We start from the raw sequence: 19,390 nt of genomic DNA, 5'->3' as shown, positions 1-19,390 counted from the left end.
GCAGAACTGAAGGCCTTGCTGAAGACCCCGTAACTGAAGCAGAAAGCTTCAGGAGGGATCAGGTAATGGTGAATGGGGTGCGGGGGTCTCTTCAGGTCAAGAGAGCCCCCTGGGCAAACATGACTGCGAGGCAGCCATTGGCCTGTCCGGGCCTGGCATGGAGGGAGGGATGGGAGTACGGCTGGACGTGCATTGGGACTGTGAGTGGAGGTGTGGTGGCAGTGGGTGCTGGGTGAAGCATGTGGTGCCCCAGGCAGCACCAGAAGGGCTACACTTCAGATCATTGAGTACTGTGTGGGGAAAGGTGAAGGAGTGAATGCCTGGTGTGGTAAACTGTGCCCATTCCTCACCAAAAGCCACCCCCCAACCTTGTATCTTCTTAATAGAATTCCAATTTTGTTCAAGTATCAGGCTGCAACTGTGATTTCAAGAGAGGTAGCGTGGGGGCGCTGTGTGACCCACTTCTCATCAATCAGATGTAAAGGGAAAGTTCTGGGAGGCTGTGGGAAACCCTCTCCCCAAAAGACCCAGGTGTCCAGAAGACATGCCTGCCCAGAGCTGCCAACAGGCGGGCCAAGCTGCTTGTCAATGCTGAGCTGTCCTGTACCCCTGGCAGGAGGCCCAGAACCACAGCACTGTCAGCCACAGTCTAGGCCTGCACCATGGGCAGCCAGAGCCCACCTCCTGCTCTTAGGGTCCAGGGTGGAGAGAGGGTCCCCTGGTTCATGTTTCTGATAGGAGGGCAGTTTCTCATATTCAAATGCATCATCTGGATACACTCCTGACCCACCTGACTGTTTAAACCAGGTGTCCAGATCTCTTAAGTCCTTTAAGGTGCCCTACTCCAATGTCGCAGCTACAGGATCATCTATTTGCCAATATTTCCCTCAAATTCTGGTTCTGCCATCTCTGACCAGCTGCCACTCTAAATCAGTGTGGCTCCAGAATTCACGCAGGCAGCACACTAGTCATTTCACCTCTGCTGACTCCCCCAGACCACTCATGGCAAGTGGTTATTTATAATCTCCTTACTCTTCTAGAAGTGGACCCCGAGTTTCTGCAGTAAGAACTAAGATTCTAAGGACACCACCTATAAACTTCAACCTCAGGGGGAAAAAATAGATATTTTTCTTTTAGAAGTTCTAGGTTTCAAGCCTAGAAGTGATATTCTAACTTGAAATCAAGATCCCAAACAACTGAAAAGGTAAAAAAGAAAATTAAAGCTGTGTCATGTTATTGCCTGGAAAAACAACAATCCTATACAACTCTGTGCTGCTTGCAGGGACAGGTGTGGCTCCCAGGAGTGGCGGCTTTGGGTTCTGTGGAAATCGGACCCTTCCTCAAAGTTGTACAGAAGTATGTCGTGTGACTACAGATTAAGCAGCCAGCAAAACGCGTAAGGGGTATATCAGAGAGGTTAAAAAAATAAAGAGCTTAGCAAACCACTGAAGACAAAGAAATGAGAAGAAAAAGAAGCCTACAAAATATTGTATCCTATCAATTTTCCATTTATTGTATGAGGAAGAAACCTACCTTCTACTTTTTTTAAAAAAAGGACTTTTCAAGGCTTTTCAGAGGCTCTTTGGACAGTATCTGGGTCATCTGAGTAATCTAAACTGGAAACTTACATAGATTTACTGAATCTATTAGATCATAGAATGGTTTGGCACTGCCTTTTCCCTTTGTAAATAGCTTATTGTATTCTTTTTCATAATATTCACCTTCTGCCAAGCATTAGAGTGGATAAATGCGCTGCTCACAGGGTACGCAACGTTGCTTGGTGATTAACAGGACACTTACTCCCATACCTGCTGAAGGCAGTTATATTTGAAAGTTTTTGGCAAAAGGTCAAGTGAAACAGTTGAAAACTGAAGAATTAGGATTCACCTTAGGAATGCAAGCATAATTTTACACTAGACCACCTTAGAAAATCTGTTGTTATAACTTACCTCATTAACAAATTAAAGGGGAAAAAAACTTGATTACATAAAAGCTATCAGATCATGTCATTAGCTATAGAAAAAATTCAATCCCCATGCTTTAAAAACAAGTCAAGTAGTCAGGCATGGTGGTGCCTGGCTGTTGTCCCAGCTACCCAGAAGGCTAAGGTGGGAGGATCACCTGAGCCCAGGAGTTCAAAATTGCAATGAACTATGATCACCACTACACTCCAGCCACAGTGACAAAACGAGAACCTGTTTCTAAAAATAAAAAACCGTATCATAGTTTTGTGCTAAAACTTCTGTTATCCTTTGGACATGAGTCTCTTAAGTATTAACATTTAAATTCATGGTTGTTGGTGGATTAGTTGATATTCTGTTGTAGAGATACAATAAATATTAGTCCATTTAGGAGGTCTGTGTTTTGCTTTTTCTGCAGTAATGTAAAAGGGCAGGAAGATTCGTATGTTACAAGTCCACTGGAATTACAAATCAGTTTCTGTGCACTTAAGACAGCACAAAATCACAGACCTAGGGACTTGATGGATATAAAAGAAACCATACGTGATAGCATGGCCCCATCTTTACCTCAAACTCTCACCTAAAAATACTAGCTAGGACCTTTCCCCTCCTACTATCAGTATTTTATAATTCTAGTTAGCACTCAATAAGATCTGGGATATATAAATAATAACAGTTTGATTTTAAACATATATGTTGTGCCTTGTACTCTACAGAAAATGCAAACGATTTCTTTTAAATTAGATTTAGTTTATTCTAGAAGATTATAGATTTTATTGTCTCTATTTACCAAAGCTACAATACCTTTAAATGCTTTCATTATCAACCAAGGATTAAAAAAAGTTAAATGAAGAAATAATTTTACTCAAGAAACTAGTAAGAAACCAAAAAAATGCACAGAAATAGGACAAGAAAATTAATAAAGATAAAAGTAGAAACAAGTTAATCAGAAAGAGATTAACAGTGAAACAGATAAACTGATCCAACTGGTTATTTGTAATGGAATGTGGACAGACATACTCTACTCTTCTGGATAGGACAAAATATCATAATCATATCAATGCAAGCTTTTATACATGCTCAAACATGTATAAACTGAGAAAAGGCCTGAAAGGACATATAGCAAAATGTTAGCAGTTTTTCTCCAAGTGGTGAGATTAAAGGTAATACATTTCTTTTTAATACTTTTCTGGTTTTTTAAATCCTCATAATGAAAACATAATTTTATGATCGGAAAAAATAAACTACTTTAAGATGTCAAATTATTTCTCATTGATATATACAATGTAATGCCAATCGAACTACCAAAAATACTGAGGGACTGACAAAGAACTTCAAGAAGGTCCACATGGGAGATAAAACATTTTGCAAGAGAGTAGTGAGTAATCAAGTAAAAAAAGAATGTAAGATATTAAAACCCAATACAAAGCCTGACTAGTAACCTCTAATGGAATTACTTCCATACTTTCAATAAAATACCTGCAAATTTAGGATACAGACAAAGATAGAAACTCCTTAACATGACCCACCACTAAAACCATCAGATGACTAAACGCAGAATCAGGTTGCAATGGACTCATCTTAAGACAGATGAAGCAGTAGAGAAAAATCTCGTGAGAACTCAGGGCAAAATTTGCTTCTCGAAACAATGACAACCCCTGAAGTAAGGTAGATGTTTTGAACTCCTCTTGACAGCAGATCCCTAAATCAGACCCAGAACTTGAAGGAAACAGGGAATAGGCTGATTTAAGTATTATTTTTTAAAAATGAGAAAAGTTATTATTTATTTGGTCTTGGGCTATGGAAGATGTTCCCAAGCAAAAAAGGTTTAAAAAAATGAAATGATTAACAGATTTAAATGATAATATCAAGTGCTGGCAAGGGCTCAGGGAAGCACATGATCTCATGACCACTAGAATCAATAAACTGGCATAATATTTCTGAAGGGCAATCTGGCTGAATGGGTTGAACGTCTTTAAAATGTTTATACTCTTTGACTCAGTAAGTCATCGTCTAGGAATTTTTCCAAAATAGACAGTAAGACATATATACAAAGTATTTATAACATTGAAAGACTGGAAAGACCACAAATGTTTGACTATATATATGTTCAACAACAGGGACCTAATAAATACGAAATATTTATATTAAAATACTATCTGGCCTTTAAAAGAATGTTTAAATGAATATTTAATGATGTAAATACGCTGATTAAAAAGTTTAATCATTTCTAAACTGTTAAATGCAAAAAGAAAGTTAATAACATGTATAGGATGATTCTAAATTTGTTTAACTTGTATGATACATATACATACACATATATCTGGAAGAAAACACAAAAATAGTGGTAATTTTTGGTGGAAAATTGGGAGTGATTTAATTGTCTGTTACTAGCAGCTAAAAGCATGCTGATAGACCTGGCAAACTCCCACTCAGTCTTCAGAACTCAGCTCAGTTGCTATTTCTTCCAGGAAGTCCTTCTGCACCCCCAAACCCCACGTTATACCAGGTGCCCCTCCTTTGCACTAGAGCCTGGGCATAGGTTCTATAGTATTCTTTATCACTGCATCATACTCTGATTTCACTCTACATCCCCACTACACTTTGAAGCACACATACATAATCAGAAATCTAGGCCTTTCTTTTTTGTATCCCCAATTCCAATCTCTCTGCAATCTAACAGGACTTCAAGCTGGAATGCAGGCTTCTTGAATGAAATAGACTGAGCAAATGCTTCTATGTGCTCTGTAAAGTTAGAGGTTAAGGGCAGAAATATGAACAAGGATAAACAAATACCAGTAAAGAATTGTCTCTTCTCACCTTGGCCAGCAGGCTGGAAACATGTTTAATTTCACCATTTGCCTTTAGTAATTCTTCTCTGAGCTCATTGCAAGACAGTTCCAGGAGATCTTTCTCCGCTCGGGCTACTTTCAACATTTCTTGAACTTCGCAGCTCTCTGCCATCTGCCCTATGGCACTGGCCTCTATGGCTTTCTGCTTCTCACCCTGCAAATGAGACTTCAAAGATCCATTCTCCGTTTTTAGCCCTTCCAAGGTAACTCTACATTCTTCCAAAGTTTTGGCCATGATGTTATTATTATGCCGTTCCAGTTCTAAAAACTCATTCAGTTTTTCATTTTCTTCCTTCAGGCGTTTAATCATTTCTAAAGCTCCTTGGTTTTCTTCTTCAACCTTCCGCAAGCTACAGGTCAACTGTTGCTGAATATTGAGAAGCTTCTCTCTTTCAAAGCGGCCCTGCTCAAGAATATCTGTACACTTCTGCTCCAGTTCAAGGATTTTTCCTTCCTGAGTGATAGGTTCTTCATTCTTTACTCGCTCTTGTAAAAGAGTCATCAGCTTCTCATTTTCTTGACTTAGCTGCTCTGCCCTCTCTCGATGCTGATGAAAGGATGTCTCTAAAATTGTCTTTTCATCCACCAGCTTCTCATTTTCAGCTGTCAATTCTTGCACCATTTGTTGCTGGTCTGATAATTCTTGTAGAGTAGCCTGCAGTTCTTCTGCAGTGCTATGGTGATTTTCTTCCATCTTTTGTATCTTCTCTGTGAGGGAAGCCAGGGACAATTCGCTTACATTGTTTGGGGAACTCCCAGCGGTAGAACACTTTGAACTCTTAAAGGGGTTACTGGACGAGGACAGGGGCCTCGAGGGTGTCTCTGCTGTAATGTGCTCAAAGTCAGAGGCATCTGGTGACAAAGAAGCTTTGGTAACATCACTACTTGAGGAGCCCGATGTCCGTAATGAGTTTCCATGTATGTTTTTTTTATACTCATCAATGTCACTGGACAACTGATTTCCAGTTGGGCTTCCGAAGCTTGATTCTTGAGTTATGGATGTTGGGCAGCTGCTGTCGCCGGTGTGACTTGCTGCCCCTTCTGAATTTGGGGAGTGCTCAAGATAGATGAGTTTCTCCTTCAGGGCCTGGTTTTCTTCCTCTAGATCAGAGAGCTCTTTCTGAAAGTTCTTGTTCTTCTCCTCAAGAGCCCTTATCATAGGTTCCATGTCACCTGGGGAGACTGATGTTCCATCTCCATTTGGGCCCAAAGCATCAGTCCCCTCAGTGCTCAGAGTCCTTTTCTCTTTGCATTTCTTTAGCTCACTTCGAAGCCTGTTAATTTCACTATCTTTTGCTTTGGCCTCTGCCAAAAGTTCCCGAACTTGGGACTCAAGCGCAGCCTTTTCTCCACCTTCATTGTCTTGCTTGGGCTTCACAGAAGGGGTCCTCAGGTGTTTGGTAGGAGTGGGAGTGTTGGAAGAAGTTGGACTGGACACTGATTTCCTGGGGTTGGAGGGACCACGTGGCACAGACCTCTCTCTTGAGACAGTGACTGAAAATTCCCGTGGTGCTGGAATGCCTGTCCGTTTGGTTGTTGTAAACGCCCCTTAAAGACAGAAGAAGAAAAAAAGTAAAAAAATAAAGCAAGCACTCTTATAAACAAAACCCAAATGACTGTAAATCACATTGCACAGTGGACACTGGCTGTCGTTCTTCATTTCCTCCTCCTCTAGCTAATTACCCAGTTCTGACTAGGGTTTCTGTGCTTCCTTCCACAGCCTATACTTTGGGTGAGGCTGACTCCACGCCTGAGCTACTCAGGATGACTCCACCACCAGCCAGTTGCTGGTTCACACATGGGCACACACCTCAATTAAGATCAATGTGACAGGGCCGGGCACGATGGCTCAAGCCTGTAATCCCAGCACTTTGGGAGGCCGAGGCAGGTGGATCACGAGGTTGAGAGATCGAGACCATCCTGGTCAACATGGTGAAACCCCGTCTCTACTAAAAATACAAAAAATTAGCTGGGCATGGTGGCACATGCCTGTAATCCCAGCTACTCAGGAGGCTGAGGCAGGAGAATTGCCTGAACCCAGGAGGCGGAGGTTGCGGTGAGCCGAGATCGTGCCATTGCACTCCAGCCTGGGTAACAAGAGCGAAACTCTGTCTCAAAAAAAAAGATCAATGTGACAAAGGGAAGGTTTTCTGGGCAAGCTAGTAAAGACCACAGGACCAGAGTGAAAAAACGTGTAGGTACAGAAATGGCTTGCAACCACCCTGCCCTCTCAAGATGAAGGTGGGAATGCAGATGGCAAGAGAAACAAGAAGGAAACTAAACTCGCAGTGGCACTGTTGAGTTGCTAAATCAAATCAACCCTGAAGTCTGGCCTGTAGCTTTTCAGTTAGGCAAGCCAGGAAATACCCTTCCTATAAGTCACCTTGAGTTGGGTTTTCTGTAACTTGCAATTTAGTACATCTGCACTGATAATGTTGACCACTAAACAATGGCCTTTTGACAAAATATGAGTTCTTTGTGAATTTCTCAATAAACACTTTAAAAAACATCATTAACATATTTTGACAGCATAAATTTGATTAAGAAATCAGAAGATACAGATAATACTGCAAGACGGATCTGATACAATGACAGTGCTTTTGACACAGTGGAAATGATATACTCATTTGTATAAATGGAGAAATAAGAACAAACGAGATAAGAACATACTTATGGTAATTGACATGATATGGACATAATATACAATATTTGTAACAGGAAATGTAAGGTATAAATAATTATTTTTTATTTTCATCTGTACCATGTACTATATCATAGACAATGTAAAGAACAATTCTCGGGGTGATACCCAGACATTAGTCTCCATTCCACCTCAAATGTTACAGTGTAAATTTAAATCCTGGATTTTGTTTTTTGTTTTTTTACAAACTCAGACTATTTGATGAGTCAAGGCTGGCTGCTGTCACTTACACAACTACATGCTTTGAGTGGGAGGTCTAACAAAGGGTCCCAGAAGTGGTCATCAACCTGTAGGCCTCTACAGCATAGGAAGGGCATGGGAGAGAATGTTCCCATAGACTGGCAGCAGCCCCAGCGCTAAGACAGGTTCAGCATCTAACAGGGTGGGCATCTGTAAACCCACCACCAAGACTGTTTCCAAGCCCTGAGCAAACGCACACCTCAACATCCTGGATCCTGACAACATAAAGGCTGATGGCATTCATTGCTAAACATCTAACAACTGAGCTCTTTTGAAACTTTGACCTAATAAAGGCTGAACCGTCAATTTTTTTTGTTTTTTTTTGAGACGGAGTTTCGCTCTTGTTACTCAGGCTGGAGTGCAATGGCACGATCTCGGTTCACAGCAACCTCTGCCTCCTGGATTCAAGCAATTCTTCTGCCTCAGCCTCCCAAGTAGTTGGGACTACAGGCATGTGCCACTATGCCCAGCTAATTTTTGTATTTTTAGTAGAGAAGGGGTTTCACCATGTTGACCAGGATGGTCTTGATCTCTTGACTTCATGATCTACCCACCAAAGTGCTGGGATTATAGGCGTGAGCCACCACGGCCAGCCTTGAACTGTCAAATTAACGTACTGAAAACCATGGTATTTTTTTAATTTTATTTTATTTATTTTATTTTATTATTATTTTTTTTTATATATATTTTATTTTATTTTATTTTGAGACAGAGTTTCGCTCTTGTTACCCAGGCTGGAGTGCAATGGCGCGATCTTGGCTCACCACAACCTCCGCCTCCTGGGTTCAGGCAATTCTCCTGCCTCAGCCTCCTGAGTAGCTGGGATTACAGGCACGTGCCACCATGCCCAGCTGATTTTTTGTATTTTTAGTAGAGACGGGGTTTCACCATGTTGACCAGGATGGTCTCGATCTCTTGACCTCGTGATCCACCTGCCTCAGCCTCCCAAAGTGCTGGGATTACAGGCTTGAGCCACCGCACCCAGCCTTTGAAAACCATGGTTTTAAAATTAATTTCTTCAGATTAAGTTTCTGGAAAGCCAAGAGTATATATATCATAGACTTTTAATACAGTTGACCCTTGAACAACTTGGGGGTTAGGGTGCCAACCTCTCATGCAGTCAAAACTCTGTGTATAACTTTCAGCTCCCCAGAAACTTAACTACTACTAGCCTATTGCTGACCGGAAGTTTTATTGATAACATAAACAGTTAACACATATTTTGTATGTTACATATATTATATGCTGTATTAAAATAAAGTAAGATAAAAAAAGAAAATGTTATTCAGAAAATCATAAGGAAGTGAAAATTCATTTACAGTACCATACTGTATTTACCAATACCATAAGTTTAAATCGTCTGTTTGCAAAATGAATCATCTGTCTGAAGCGTCAGGCAACCACTCCTCAATCTAGCAACCAATTCAACTCTGTCAGGACTTTTCTTGGCTTCTAGGGAGCACTGCCAGCATCACTAGTGGCACTTCATATAGGTTCCATAGTGTTATTCCAAGTTTGTGGTACTGCACTACACACAATAAAACATACTCAAGAACTTCAAGAGATCACTTTTTATCGTGATCTGAAGTGTACCAGAGCGAGGAACTGCTCCCACAGAGATGTTTGGCATCTTAGTGCCTTCCGAGTAGATACCCCCAATGCTTGAGCACACTGTAATAGCATCAGGAAGTGGCTATGGGATTATTACAGAAGTACTGTATGTACTACAGCTAATTTTATGCAGTTATAATTTAATACTGCCTCTTTATATTTGTTTATATTTCTCTCAATACTGCCTCTTTATACTTGTTTACATTTCTCTCAACTATGAATAGCACCATGTACAGTCTGTATGTGCATAAGTTTAGATAAATTTTAACTTTTTATAATAGATTTGTGCATATTTGGTAGTAAATGATAAAACTGATTAGTATCTACATGTATTTTATGCATTCATGCCATATGTAACTTTTTTTCAATTTTTTCCGTATTTCTAGACTACTCAATTCATCTGAGTTTTTTTCAAACTGTTGCAATTCCCCAAATAATTTCCCAAGGTATTTATTGTTTAAAAATCTGCATACAAATGGACCCACACAGTTCAAGCCAGTGTTGTTCATGGGTCAACCTTATTTTTAGGTGTCAGATACCTAACCTGCATCATACTACACAACTCAATGAGGAAAAGATTTAATTATTCTTGGGAAATGAGCATTAAGACCACTAAGCACTAAAATGTTTCAGTAATGCCAGTTCTCTAGAATGAAGTCATTGCAGCAAGGACCGTATTAAAAACTGGAATATAACTAAAGTTTCACCAAACTCTAGTCACAACAGGCAAACCTGAGAGTCCAGGACTGGTGGTCAAACAGGTATTTGCCATTTTTAATAACATCACTAAATTAAAGCCGCCTCTTTCTTTCTGTCCTTTCTTTCCTTCTGATTTTTATTTTATTTATTTATTTATTTATTTTGAGATGGAGTTTCACTCCTGTCACCCAGGCTGGAATACAATGGTGCGATCTCAGCTCACTGCAACCTCCGCCACCCAGGTTCAAGTGATTCTCCTGCTTCAGCCTCCTGAGTAGCTGGAACTACGGGCACAAGCCACTGCACCCAACTAATTTTTTGTATAAATATGTTTTTTAATAGACACAGGGTTTCACCATGTTGGCCAGGCTGGTCTCGAACTCCTGACTTCAGGTAATATGCCTGCCTTGGCCTCCCAAGTGCTAAGATGACGAGCGTGAGTCACCGTGCCCAGCCACTTTCTTTTTTTTAAACCTTCAATCATTTATTGGTTTTGAAGACAGAAGAACAGATAAAACAGATCAACTTTTACTGATCTGTTATTATCTGTTGTTATTTCCAGCTACAGTTTAACTCTTTCCTTTTGCTGCCAAATTATAGTCTGTTCTCCCTGTGTTATTTCTGCCTTATCTATACTACTAGAAATTTTTAAAAACCATGAAACTAAACTATATTTATGAATTGATATGTATTATGAAATGTACAATCCAGCCATATTTTTATTACATCTATTCTTTTTCCTTTTTTTAAAAAAACTACATCTGTCTCTCTTCCAAAAGATTCTTACCATCTCTATACACTTCATTTCAGAAACTGTTATGTAGCACAGGTTAGGTCCAGAGAGTTGCTAAAAATTAATAATCAGACCAATAATGAAGGTCTTGGCTGTGCACTTCCCATGTGAGCCCAGGCCTCCAGCCCAAACCTCCTCATGGGTACTGAAGGAGAGGAGTAAACAGCTTAGGACACCTCCTTCAAGCAGTGGGAGTCAGACCTCACTGCTAACCAATGCACTCTGGAGCCCTGAGGCTGGCCATGCTTCCTTACACAGCACATCTGGGGCAGTGGAGAGAAAGGCCAGTGGAGCAGGGACTGGCTCAGCCAGCACCATTAGATCTTTTGTGCTCCTCCCACCCAGGCATCACTTATGTGTACCATCCCCATGAGGCTGGCTGACTCCAAGAAGTTAACATAAAAGCAAGCTCCATCTCATAATTATGAAGATTAACACAATCATAAAGAAGAAACATGTTTGATGTGTGACATTTTTTAAATGGCAATGAACAATTACACTGTGGTCAATCACAAGTACATCAAACTAAGCATTCATAGAATTCATATAAAATAAGCATTCACAAACTAGAAAGGAACACAAAATATTGGGAACAGTTGAGTACTAAGCTGGTTGGTCTATAAGTAATGTTCCTGCTTCTCTTTTATGGTTACATTTGTGGAATAAATTGGAAAACAGGAGGTAGCCAAAGAATATATGAAAAAATGTAGTAATCAGCAGAGAAATGCAAATTAAAACCACAATGAGATAGCGCTTCACACCTGTTAGAATGGGTACTATAAAAAAGACAAAAGATAACAAGTATTGGTGAGGATGTGGAGAAAAGGGAACCCCTGTACACTGTTGGTGAGAATGTCAATCACTATAACCATTACGGAGAACAGTATGGAGGTTCCTCAAAAAATTAAAAATAAGGCCAAGGCAGTAGGATCACTAAAGACTAGGAGTTCAAGAACAGCCTGGGCAACATAGTGACACCCTATCTCCAAACACAAAAAATTAAAAAATTAACCCCAGGAATAGGGCATGCACCTGTGGTCCCAGGCACCTGGAAGGATGAGGTGGGAGGATCACTTGAGCCCAGGAGTTTGAGGCTGCAGTGAGCTGAGATCGCATCACTGCACTCCAGTCTGGGTGGCAAAGAGAGATCCTGTCTCTATTTAAAAAAAAAAAAAAAAAAGGAGGCCAGCACAGTGGCTCATGCCTGTAATCCTAGCACTTTGGGAGGCAGAGGTGGGTGGATCACCTGAGATCAGGAGTTCCAGACCAGCCTGGCCAACATGGCAAAACTACGTCTCTACTAAAAATACAAAACTTACCCAAGCGCCATGACACATGCCTGTGACCCCAGCTACTCGGGAAGAGGCTGAGGCAGGGGAATTGCTTTAATCTGGGAGGTGGAAGTTGCAGTTAGCCGAGATCATGCCACTGCACTCCAGCCTGGGCGACAGAGCAAGACTCCATTTCAAGAAAAAAAAAAAAAAAAAAAAAAAAAAGCTACCGTATGATCCAGCAATCCTATTATCACATATACAGCCTAAGGAAATGAAATCAGCAGGTATCAGCATGTCAAAGAGACGTCTGCATTCCCATGTTTACCACAGCATTACTCACAATAGCCAAGATACAGAATCAACCTAAGTATTCATCAGTGGATGAATGAATAAAGAAAATGTAATATATACACAATGGAATACTATAAGGCCTGTAAAAAGAAGAAAATTCTATCATCTGTGATAACACGTATGAACCTGGAGGATACCATGTTAAGAGTGCATGCTTGGCTGGGTGCAGTGACTCATGTCTGTAATCCCAGCACTTTGGGAGGCCAAGGTGGGTGGATCATGAGGTCAGGAGATCAAGACCATCCTGGTCAACATGGTGAAACCCTGTCTCTACTAAACTACAAAAAAGTCCCAGCTACTCAGGAGGCTGAGGAAGAAGAATTGCTTGAACCCGGGAGGTGGAGGTTGCAGTGAGCTAAGATCGCACCACTGCACTACAACCTGGCGACAGTGCAAGACTCCGGCTCCAAAAAAAAAAAAAAAGACTGCATGCTCTCACTCGTATGTGGAGCTAAGAAAACTGAACTCATAGAAGCAGAGTAGAGTTGCCAGGGGCTGCTGGAGGGACAGGGAAGGTGCTGGTCAGAGGACAAAAATTCGGTTAGACTGGAGGAATAAGTTCAAGAGATCTACTGTACATCATGGTGACGACAGTTAGTAACAATGAATTATATTCTCAAAAATCTCTGAGAGAACAGACTTTTAAGTGTTCTCACAAAAATAGCATGTGAGGTAATGCAAATGTTAAATAGTTTAATTTAGCCATCCTACAATGTACATATATATTCAAAAACATGTTGTACATGATAAATACATAAAGTTTGTCTCAATACAAAATAAATTTGGCTGGGCATGACGGCTCAAGCCTGTAATCCTAGCACTTTAGGAGGCCAAGGCAGGTAGACTGCTTGAGCCCATGAGTTCAAGACCAGCCTGGGCAACATAACAAAACATCATCTCTATAAAAAATTTAAAAAGTAGCTGGGCATGTGGGCCCATGCCTATATTTCCAGCTACTCCGGAGGCTGAGGAGGGAAGATCACTTGAGCCTAGGGGGTGGAGGCTGCAGAGAGCCGAGATTGTGCCACTATACTCCAGCCTGGATGACAAAGTGAGACCCTGTCTCAATCAATCAATTTATTTATTTAAAAAAAATTTTGATGTAAAGCAATTAAAAACAGAAGGAATAAATTCTATCACAGCAATATACAGAGAGATAGGGTGGGAAAAATAAACATTTTCAGAGAACAAACAGTACATTTAAAATAGCAATAGCAAGATCAGGTAAATCATAGATTAGAAAACGAAATACTGCTTCAGTGGTGATTCTCATGTGCTGAAAATAAAATATTTTCAATCCTTTTTTTCATTCATCTTCTTACCCAAAGAATATGCTAGTGGGGTTGTTCTTTGGTAGGTCATCTCTCTAACCTGAACTGATTAAGGAAATGGTAACATTCTGAAATAAATGATTTTTTTTTTCACGTATTCAACAAGTATTAATGGAGTGGCAGGTAGGAGACACAAATGAAAATTCAACATCTTCATATACCACAAAATTATAAGATAACTTGCTCATTGGTTTTTAAAAACCTAAACTATTAGGATTTTTAAAATATCACTCTTCATAAATTGTTTTCTCAAGGAGTTCCAATAATTTCTTCGTTGTCAAATCTACTTTTTTCCCTTAATCCTCATCCTTCTCAATTTTCACTGGCTGCTAACTTTATGAACTATTTTCTTCTTCTTTCTGTCATTCTTTTTATTCATATCTGACAGTGGTAACAACCACTCAGGTTCCCCCATGCAAGGAACTTATAACCATATTTAAAATTTCCTTCCCCTTTCTTTTTATAACCAACCAGCTAGTCACTAAATCCCATTAGCAGTTTTTGGAAATGTTCCCATGTTTTTTCTTTCCTCTTCTTTTGATCTGAATCAAGTCTAGGCCCTCAGAATAGTCCACCTAATTTTCTGAAACTGCTTTTTCACAGGTCTTCCTGATTCCAGCCTCTCTCCTCTTCAGGGCATATTGGACTAATATCCCCTAAATATCCCGTGGATGTTTCTGTTCTAGAATCTGTACATGTTTCTTATCTCCTGCTGCATCAATGTGAAACTTCTTCCAGTGACTTTCAAGGCTACGTGTAACCTCGTCCCAATCGGTATATCCACCCTCATGTACCTTTTTGCTTTATGGTCATAAGCCAGCTGTTTAACTTTTAAAACTTGTTCAATTTACCTACCTTAAAGCCAATAGATTCTAGATAAGGCCTGGGGCATGTGGAATTAGCCATGCCCCCTAGCTATACAAAGATTACAAAGAAAGAGATTTTATATAAGAAAGGATCTTATATAGTAAATTCTTGTCCTAAAGTAAAATGACTGGATGTTTAAAAGAGGGATGTTTAGGGCAAGTCAGAAAGCCCAAGAGGGTCTCAGATGGTCTGTGTTAAGTCATGAAAGGATTTTTGAAACAGAATTTATGCAAGAAATGTTATACAAGTGAAAGGTTGTTAGGCCTCTTAAATGCTTAATAAAATGTCACTATGACTCTTACTGTATAACTTGCCCGCTTAAGTAAGGTAAGGCCTGGGGACACGTGGAGTTAGCCACATGTCTGCCTGGTGTGTCCTGGGCTAGGCTCCACACCTAGTACACAATTAAAACTGCTTACTAACCAGGGTTTTCACCAAAAGTAGAAGTTGCTAAAAGTTAACCTTGTAACATGTAATTGAGACTATTGAAGAAACACTTTTACCTGTAAGGTATGTAAGGAAAGTATAAGAAGGCATGGAAATGTTGTTTTTTTGCCTAAAGGGTTAAAGGACTGTTTTAAGTTCAATAGAATAAAGTTAAATATTTGAACAGTTGTGGAAGGTTTATAAAGAATTAATTGTAAAAGAGATTCTGTGTGTGAACACTGGCTAAATTAAAAGGGTATTATTCAGTTTTTCTATAAACATTGGAATTAAAGCAAAATAGGTTTTTCTTAGAGCAAAAACCTGCTTATGATCTGCTCTTTAACAAAAACTGGTAAAGGGTTATAACAGGTTTATGAGAATCTTACCTTATGGTCAAACTGATTAAGAATAAATAGATTTATTTATTTATAAGGTTTCATTAAGAATTGGCAAAACCCTGTCTCTATTAAAAATACAAAAAATTAACCGGGAGTGGTGGCAGGCTCCCATAGTCCCAGCTACTTTGGAGGTTGAGGCAGGAGAACCGTTTGAACCCAGGAGGCAGAGGTTGCAGTGAGCAAAGATCGCACCACCATACTCAGGTCTGGGTGACAGAGCAAGACTCCATCTCAAAAAAAAAAAAAAAAGTTGGATTTAATATGAATAATTGTGCTAATTTAACAGTGACATTTGGCTTATTTGGTATAAAAATCATACAGGAAGCATTATCAAATGTGAAATGATGTTTTGCTTTCTTTGGACTATGTTTGCATAAACATGTTACTTGTATGTTCTAAAGTTATGGGGAAACTCCTATAATTCTAATATTATTTAGTGTATGTTATTAATAATTATAATTGTTATATAAAATTTTGTATACCACAGAAGTAACCAAATTTCCTTATCAATTGTGGCTTTAATAGTGGCTGTCCTAAAGCTTTTTATCATCCACAGACGACTGCCTTGTTTTAATCTTCTTTAGAATGTGGCTTACAATAAATTATTGAACTCTAACATGTGTTCTTAAATGCAGGTTTTCTGGTAACTCTGCAGAGCGTAACATCAGAATAAAGAAAAATCTTTCAAGACTCTCATGGAGAGCTGAAATGTTCATGAATATCAAGCAAAACAGGAGTTAACTAAATTCACTGAACCAATAAAAAAACTGAAGAAATCTTTTAAACTTTGCTTAAAATATTGCTGATCCTTTGTTTTGTTTTTTGGAGTCAAGTAAACTTTTCTTTTGAGCTATTTATAGCTCTTAACAGTTAAATATACTCCTATGCACAAAACTGGAGCATATGTTTTTCTCTACCTGATTTCTCCAGAATTTGGCAACTAGTTGTGAGTATTCTTAACTCACGGCAATATAGTTATTTGCAAAGGTACAATAAGAATCTGTTTTCTTTTGTAACAGGACACAATTGGAGAAATTGGTTATTTTACCAAGGCTTTGACTGGAACGGTATGTTTTCTTTTTTTTTTTTTTTTTTTTTGAGATGGAGTTTCGCTCTTGTTACCCAGGCTGGAGTGCAATGGCGCGATCTCGGCTCACCGCAACCTCCGCCTCCTGAGTTCAGGCAATTCTCCTGCCCCAGCCTCCTGAGTAGCTGGGATTACAGGCACGCACCACCATGCCCAGCTAATTTTTTTTGTATTTTTAGTAGAGACGGGGTTTCACAATGTTGACCAGGATGGTCTCGATCTCTTGACCTTGTGATCCACCCGCCTCGGCCTCCCAAAGTGCTGGGATTACAGGCTTGAGCCACCGCGCCTGGCCTGGTATGTTTTCTTTTAAGGAATTAAAACTTGACTTATAGAGCCAATAAGTCTCTGGGGAACTGGCCTCATACCTTGTCTACAACAGTCCCTGTGCAGGGTTTCTGACTTGTAGTAAGTAAAGAATATCACTTTCTCACAGGTCCAAGAGCCCCAAATTATCTTGGGACTTCAAAAGGAATTTACCCAACTCATAGGTATTTGAGGGTACAAACTCATGACAGGGCTCAGCTTTATAAACATCTTATCTGAGATTCCTTACAAAACAGAATTCCATCAAAGCCAATTTAAAAGCCTATGTGAAGGCCGGGCATGGTGGCTCAAGCCTGTAATCCCAGCACTTTGGGAGGCCAAGGCGGGTGGATCATGAGGTCAAGAGATCGAGACCATCCTGGTCAACATGGTGAAACCCCGTCTCTACTAAAAATACAAAAAATGAGCTGGACACGGTGGCGCATGCCTGTAATCCCAGCTACTCAGGAGGCTGAGGCAGGAGAATTGCCTGAACCCAGGAGGCGGAGGTTGCGGTGAGCCGAGATCGCGCCATTGCACTCCAGCCTGGGTAACAAGAGCGAAACTCTGTCTCAAAAAAAAAAAAAAAAAAAAAAAAAAAAGATGAAAGTTAAAAGCCTATGTGAAAAATAACTATTCTTGTTGAACTTTATACAAATAATCAGGCCAAGTATAATAAAGCAAATCAGTCTTACCATAATTTGTCTTTAGTAAAAATGGAAAACTACAGAGAAAAATGTTAAGTTTCAAGAACTACGGTACACTTGTTATTAAATTCTAATCTCATCAGTTGTTTTTAAGTTTGTTTCTGCAATTTAGTCTAAGCCTGCTTATTCCTGTGAACCAACCAGTGATCTCTGACTGCTGCTCAGAATAAACAAGGGGGATGGATAATGTAAAAATCTGAATAAGTATTCTAATTCTGGGCACATTACAATCAGCTAACAACCCCACATCAGCTTAATTCCAACAGTTGCCCAATTCATGAAAATCTTCTAATTTAGTTTATGTGAAATAACTTTACTTGTTTTGCTTTATTCTTGTGGAATATATTGCTGTTATTCTTTCTGTGTAGACAAGCTTACTAAATGTCTTCTTAGTCTCCCAGATATCACCTTTTGTCAAAACTCAAGAGTTATGAATGGACCTTACCATACTGATGCTTTCTGACTAAGCTCCTCTCTACTCTGAATGTAAAAGACCCTAATAGGCAGGAATCTAATCGTCCCTATTCAGCCTGAAGAAGTTACAGAAGATGAATCTTCATCCCTTTGCAATCCTTAGGATTAAGAGTTCTCTTATAAAAGAGAGGAGGAAAATTTCAGAGGCATGTGAACCAGAACAACTCCATCCTAAATAGAAGCTGAGTAAAATGAGGCTGAAACCTGACAGACTGCATTCCCAGTTAAGGCATTATAAGTCACAGGATGATGACACAGGAGGTTGACACAAGATCCAGGTCATAAAGACCTTGCTGATAAAACAGGCTGCAGTAAAGAAGCTGGCTAAATCCTACAAAAACCAAGATAGCAGGCCGGGCGCGGTGGCTCAAGCTTGTAATCCCAGCACTTTGGGAGGCCGAGGCGGGTGGATCACGAGGTCAAGAGATCAAGACCATCCCGGTCAACATGGTGAAACCCTGTCTCTACTAAAAATACAAAAAATTAGCTGGGCATGGTGGCACGTGCCTGTAATCCCAGCTACTCAGGAGGCTGAGGCAGGAGAATTGCCTGAACCCAGGAGGCGGAGGTTGCGGTGAGCCAAGATCGCGCCATTGCACTCCAGCCTGGGTAACAAGAGCAAAACTCCGTCTCAAAAAAAAAAAAAAAAAAAAACCAAGATAGCCACAAGAGGACCTCTGGTCATCCTCATTACTACACTGCCCCCAGTGCCACGATAGTTTATAAAAGCCATGGCAACGTCAGGAAGTTACCCTATATGGTCTAAAAAGGGAAGGCACGAATAATCCACTCCTTGTTTGGTATATCATCAAGAAATAACTATACAAATGGGCAATCAGCAGCCCTTGTTCTATCTATGGAATAGTCATTCTTTTTTTTTTTTTTTTTTTTTTTTTTTAAGACGGAGTTTCGCTCTTGTTACCCAGGCTAGAGTGCAATGGCGCGATCTCGGCTCACCGCAACCTCCGCCTCCTGGGCTCAGGCAATTCTCCTGCCTCAGCCTCCTGTGTAGCTGGGATTACAGGCACGTGCCGCCATGCCCAGCTAATTTTTTGTATTTTTTTTTTAGCAGAGACGGGGTTTCACCATGTTGACCAGGATGGTCTCGATCTCTTGACCTCGTGATCCACTCGCCTCGGCCTCCCAAAGTGCTGGGATTACAGGCTTGAGCCACTGCGCCCGGCCTTCGGAATAGTCATTCTTTTACTCCTTTACTTTCTTAATAAACTTGCTTTCACTTCACACTATGGACTAGCCCTGAATTCTTTCTCAAGCAAGATCCAAGAATACTCTCTTGAGGTCTGGATCAGGC

The 19,390-nt window shown here is 40.1% G+C and overlaps 1 protein-coding gene across 14 annotated transcripts in view; it reads right to left on the bottom strand.

The window, feature by feature from the left end:
* The window catches only part of SPECC1 (sperm antigen with calponin homology and coiled-coil domains 1), a 326,271-nt gene that overhangs the window by 126,393 nt on the left and 180,488 nt on the right, over positions 1-19,390 (bottom strand). For all 14 annotated transcript variants that reach the window (XM_039476154.2, XM_074388311.1, XM_074388314.1 and 11 more), the window contains one exon: positions 4,782-6,361. In XM_039476154.2, the coding sequence (XP_039332088.1) occupies positions 4,782-6,361 (1,580 nt within the window). The remainder of the gene's footprint in view (positions 1-4,781; positions 6,362-19,390) is intronic.

This window comes from Saimiri boliviensis, chromosome 17 (genome assembly GCF_048565385.1).
Source record: "Saimiri boliviensis isolate mSaiBol1 chromosome 17, mSaiBol1.pri, whole genome shotgun sequence".
Taxonomy (NCBI): domain Eukaryota; kingdom Metazoa; phylum Chordata; class Mammalia; order Primates; family Cebidae; genus Saimiri; species Saimiri boliviensis.
This window is presented reverse-complemented; position numbering and strand designations above follow the sequence as displayed.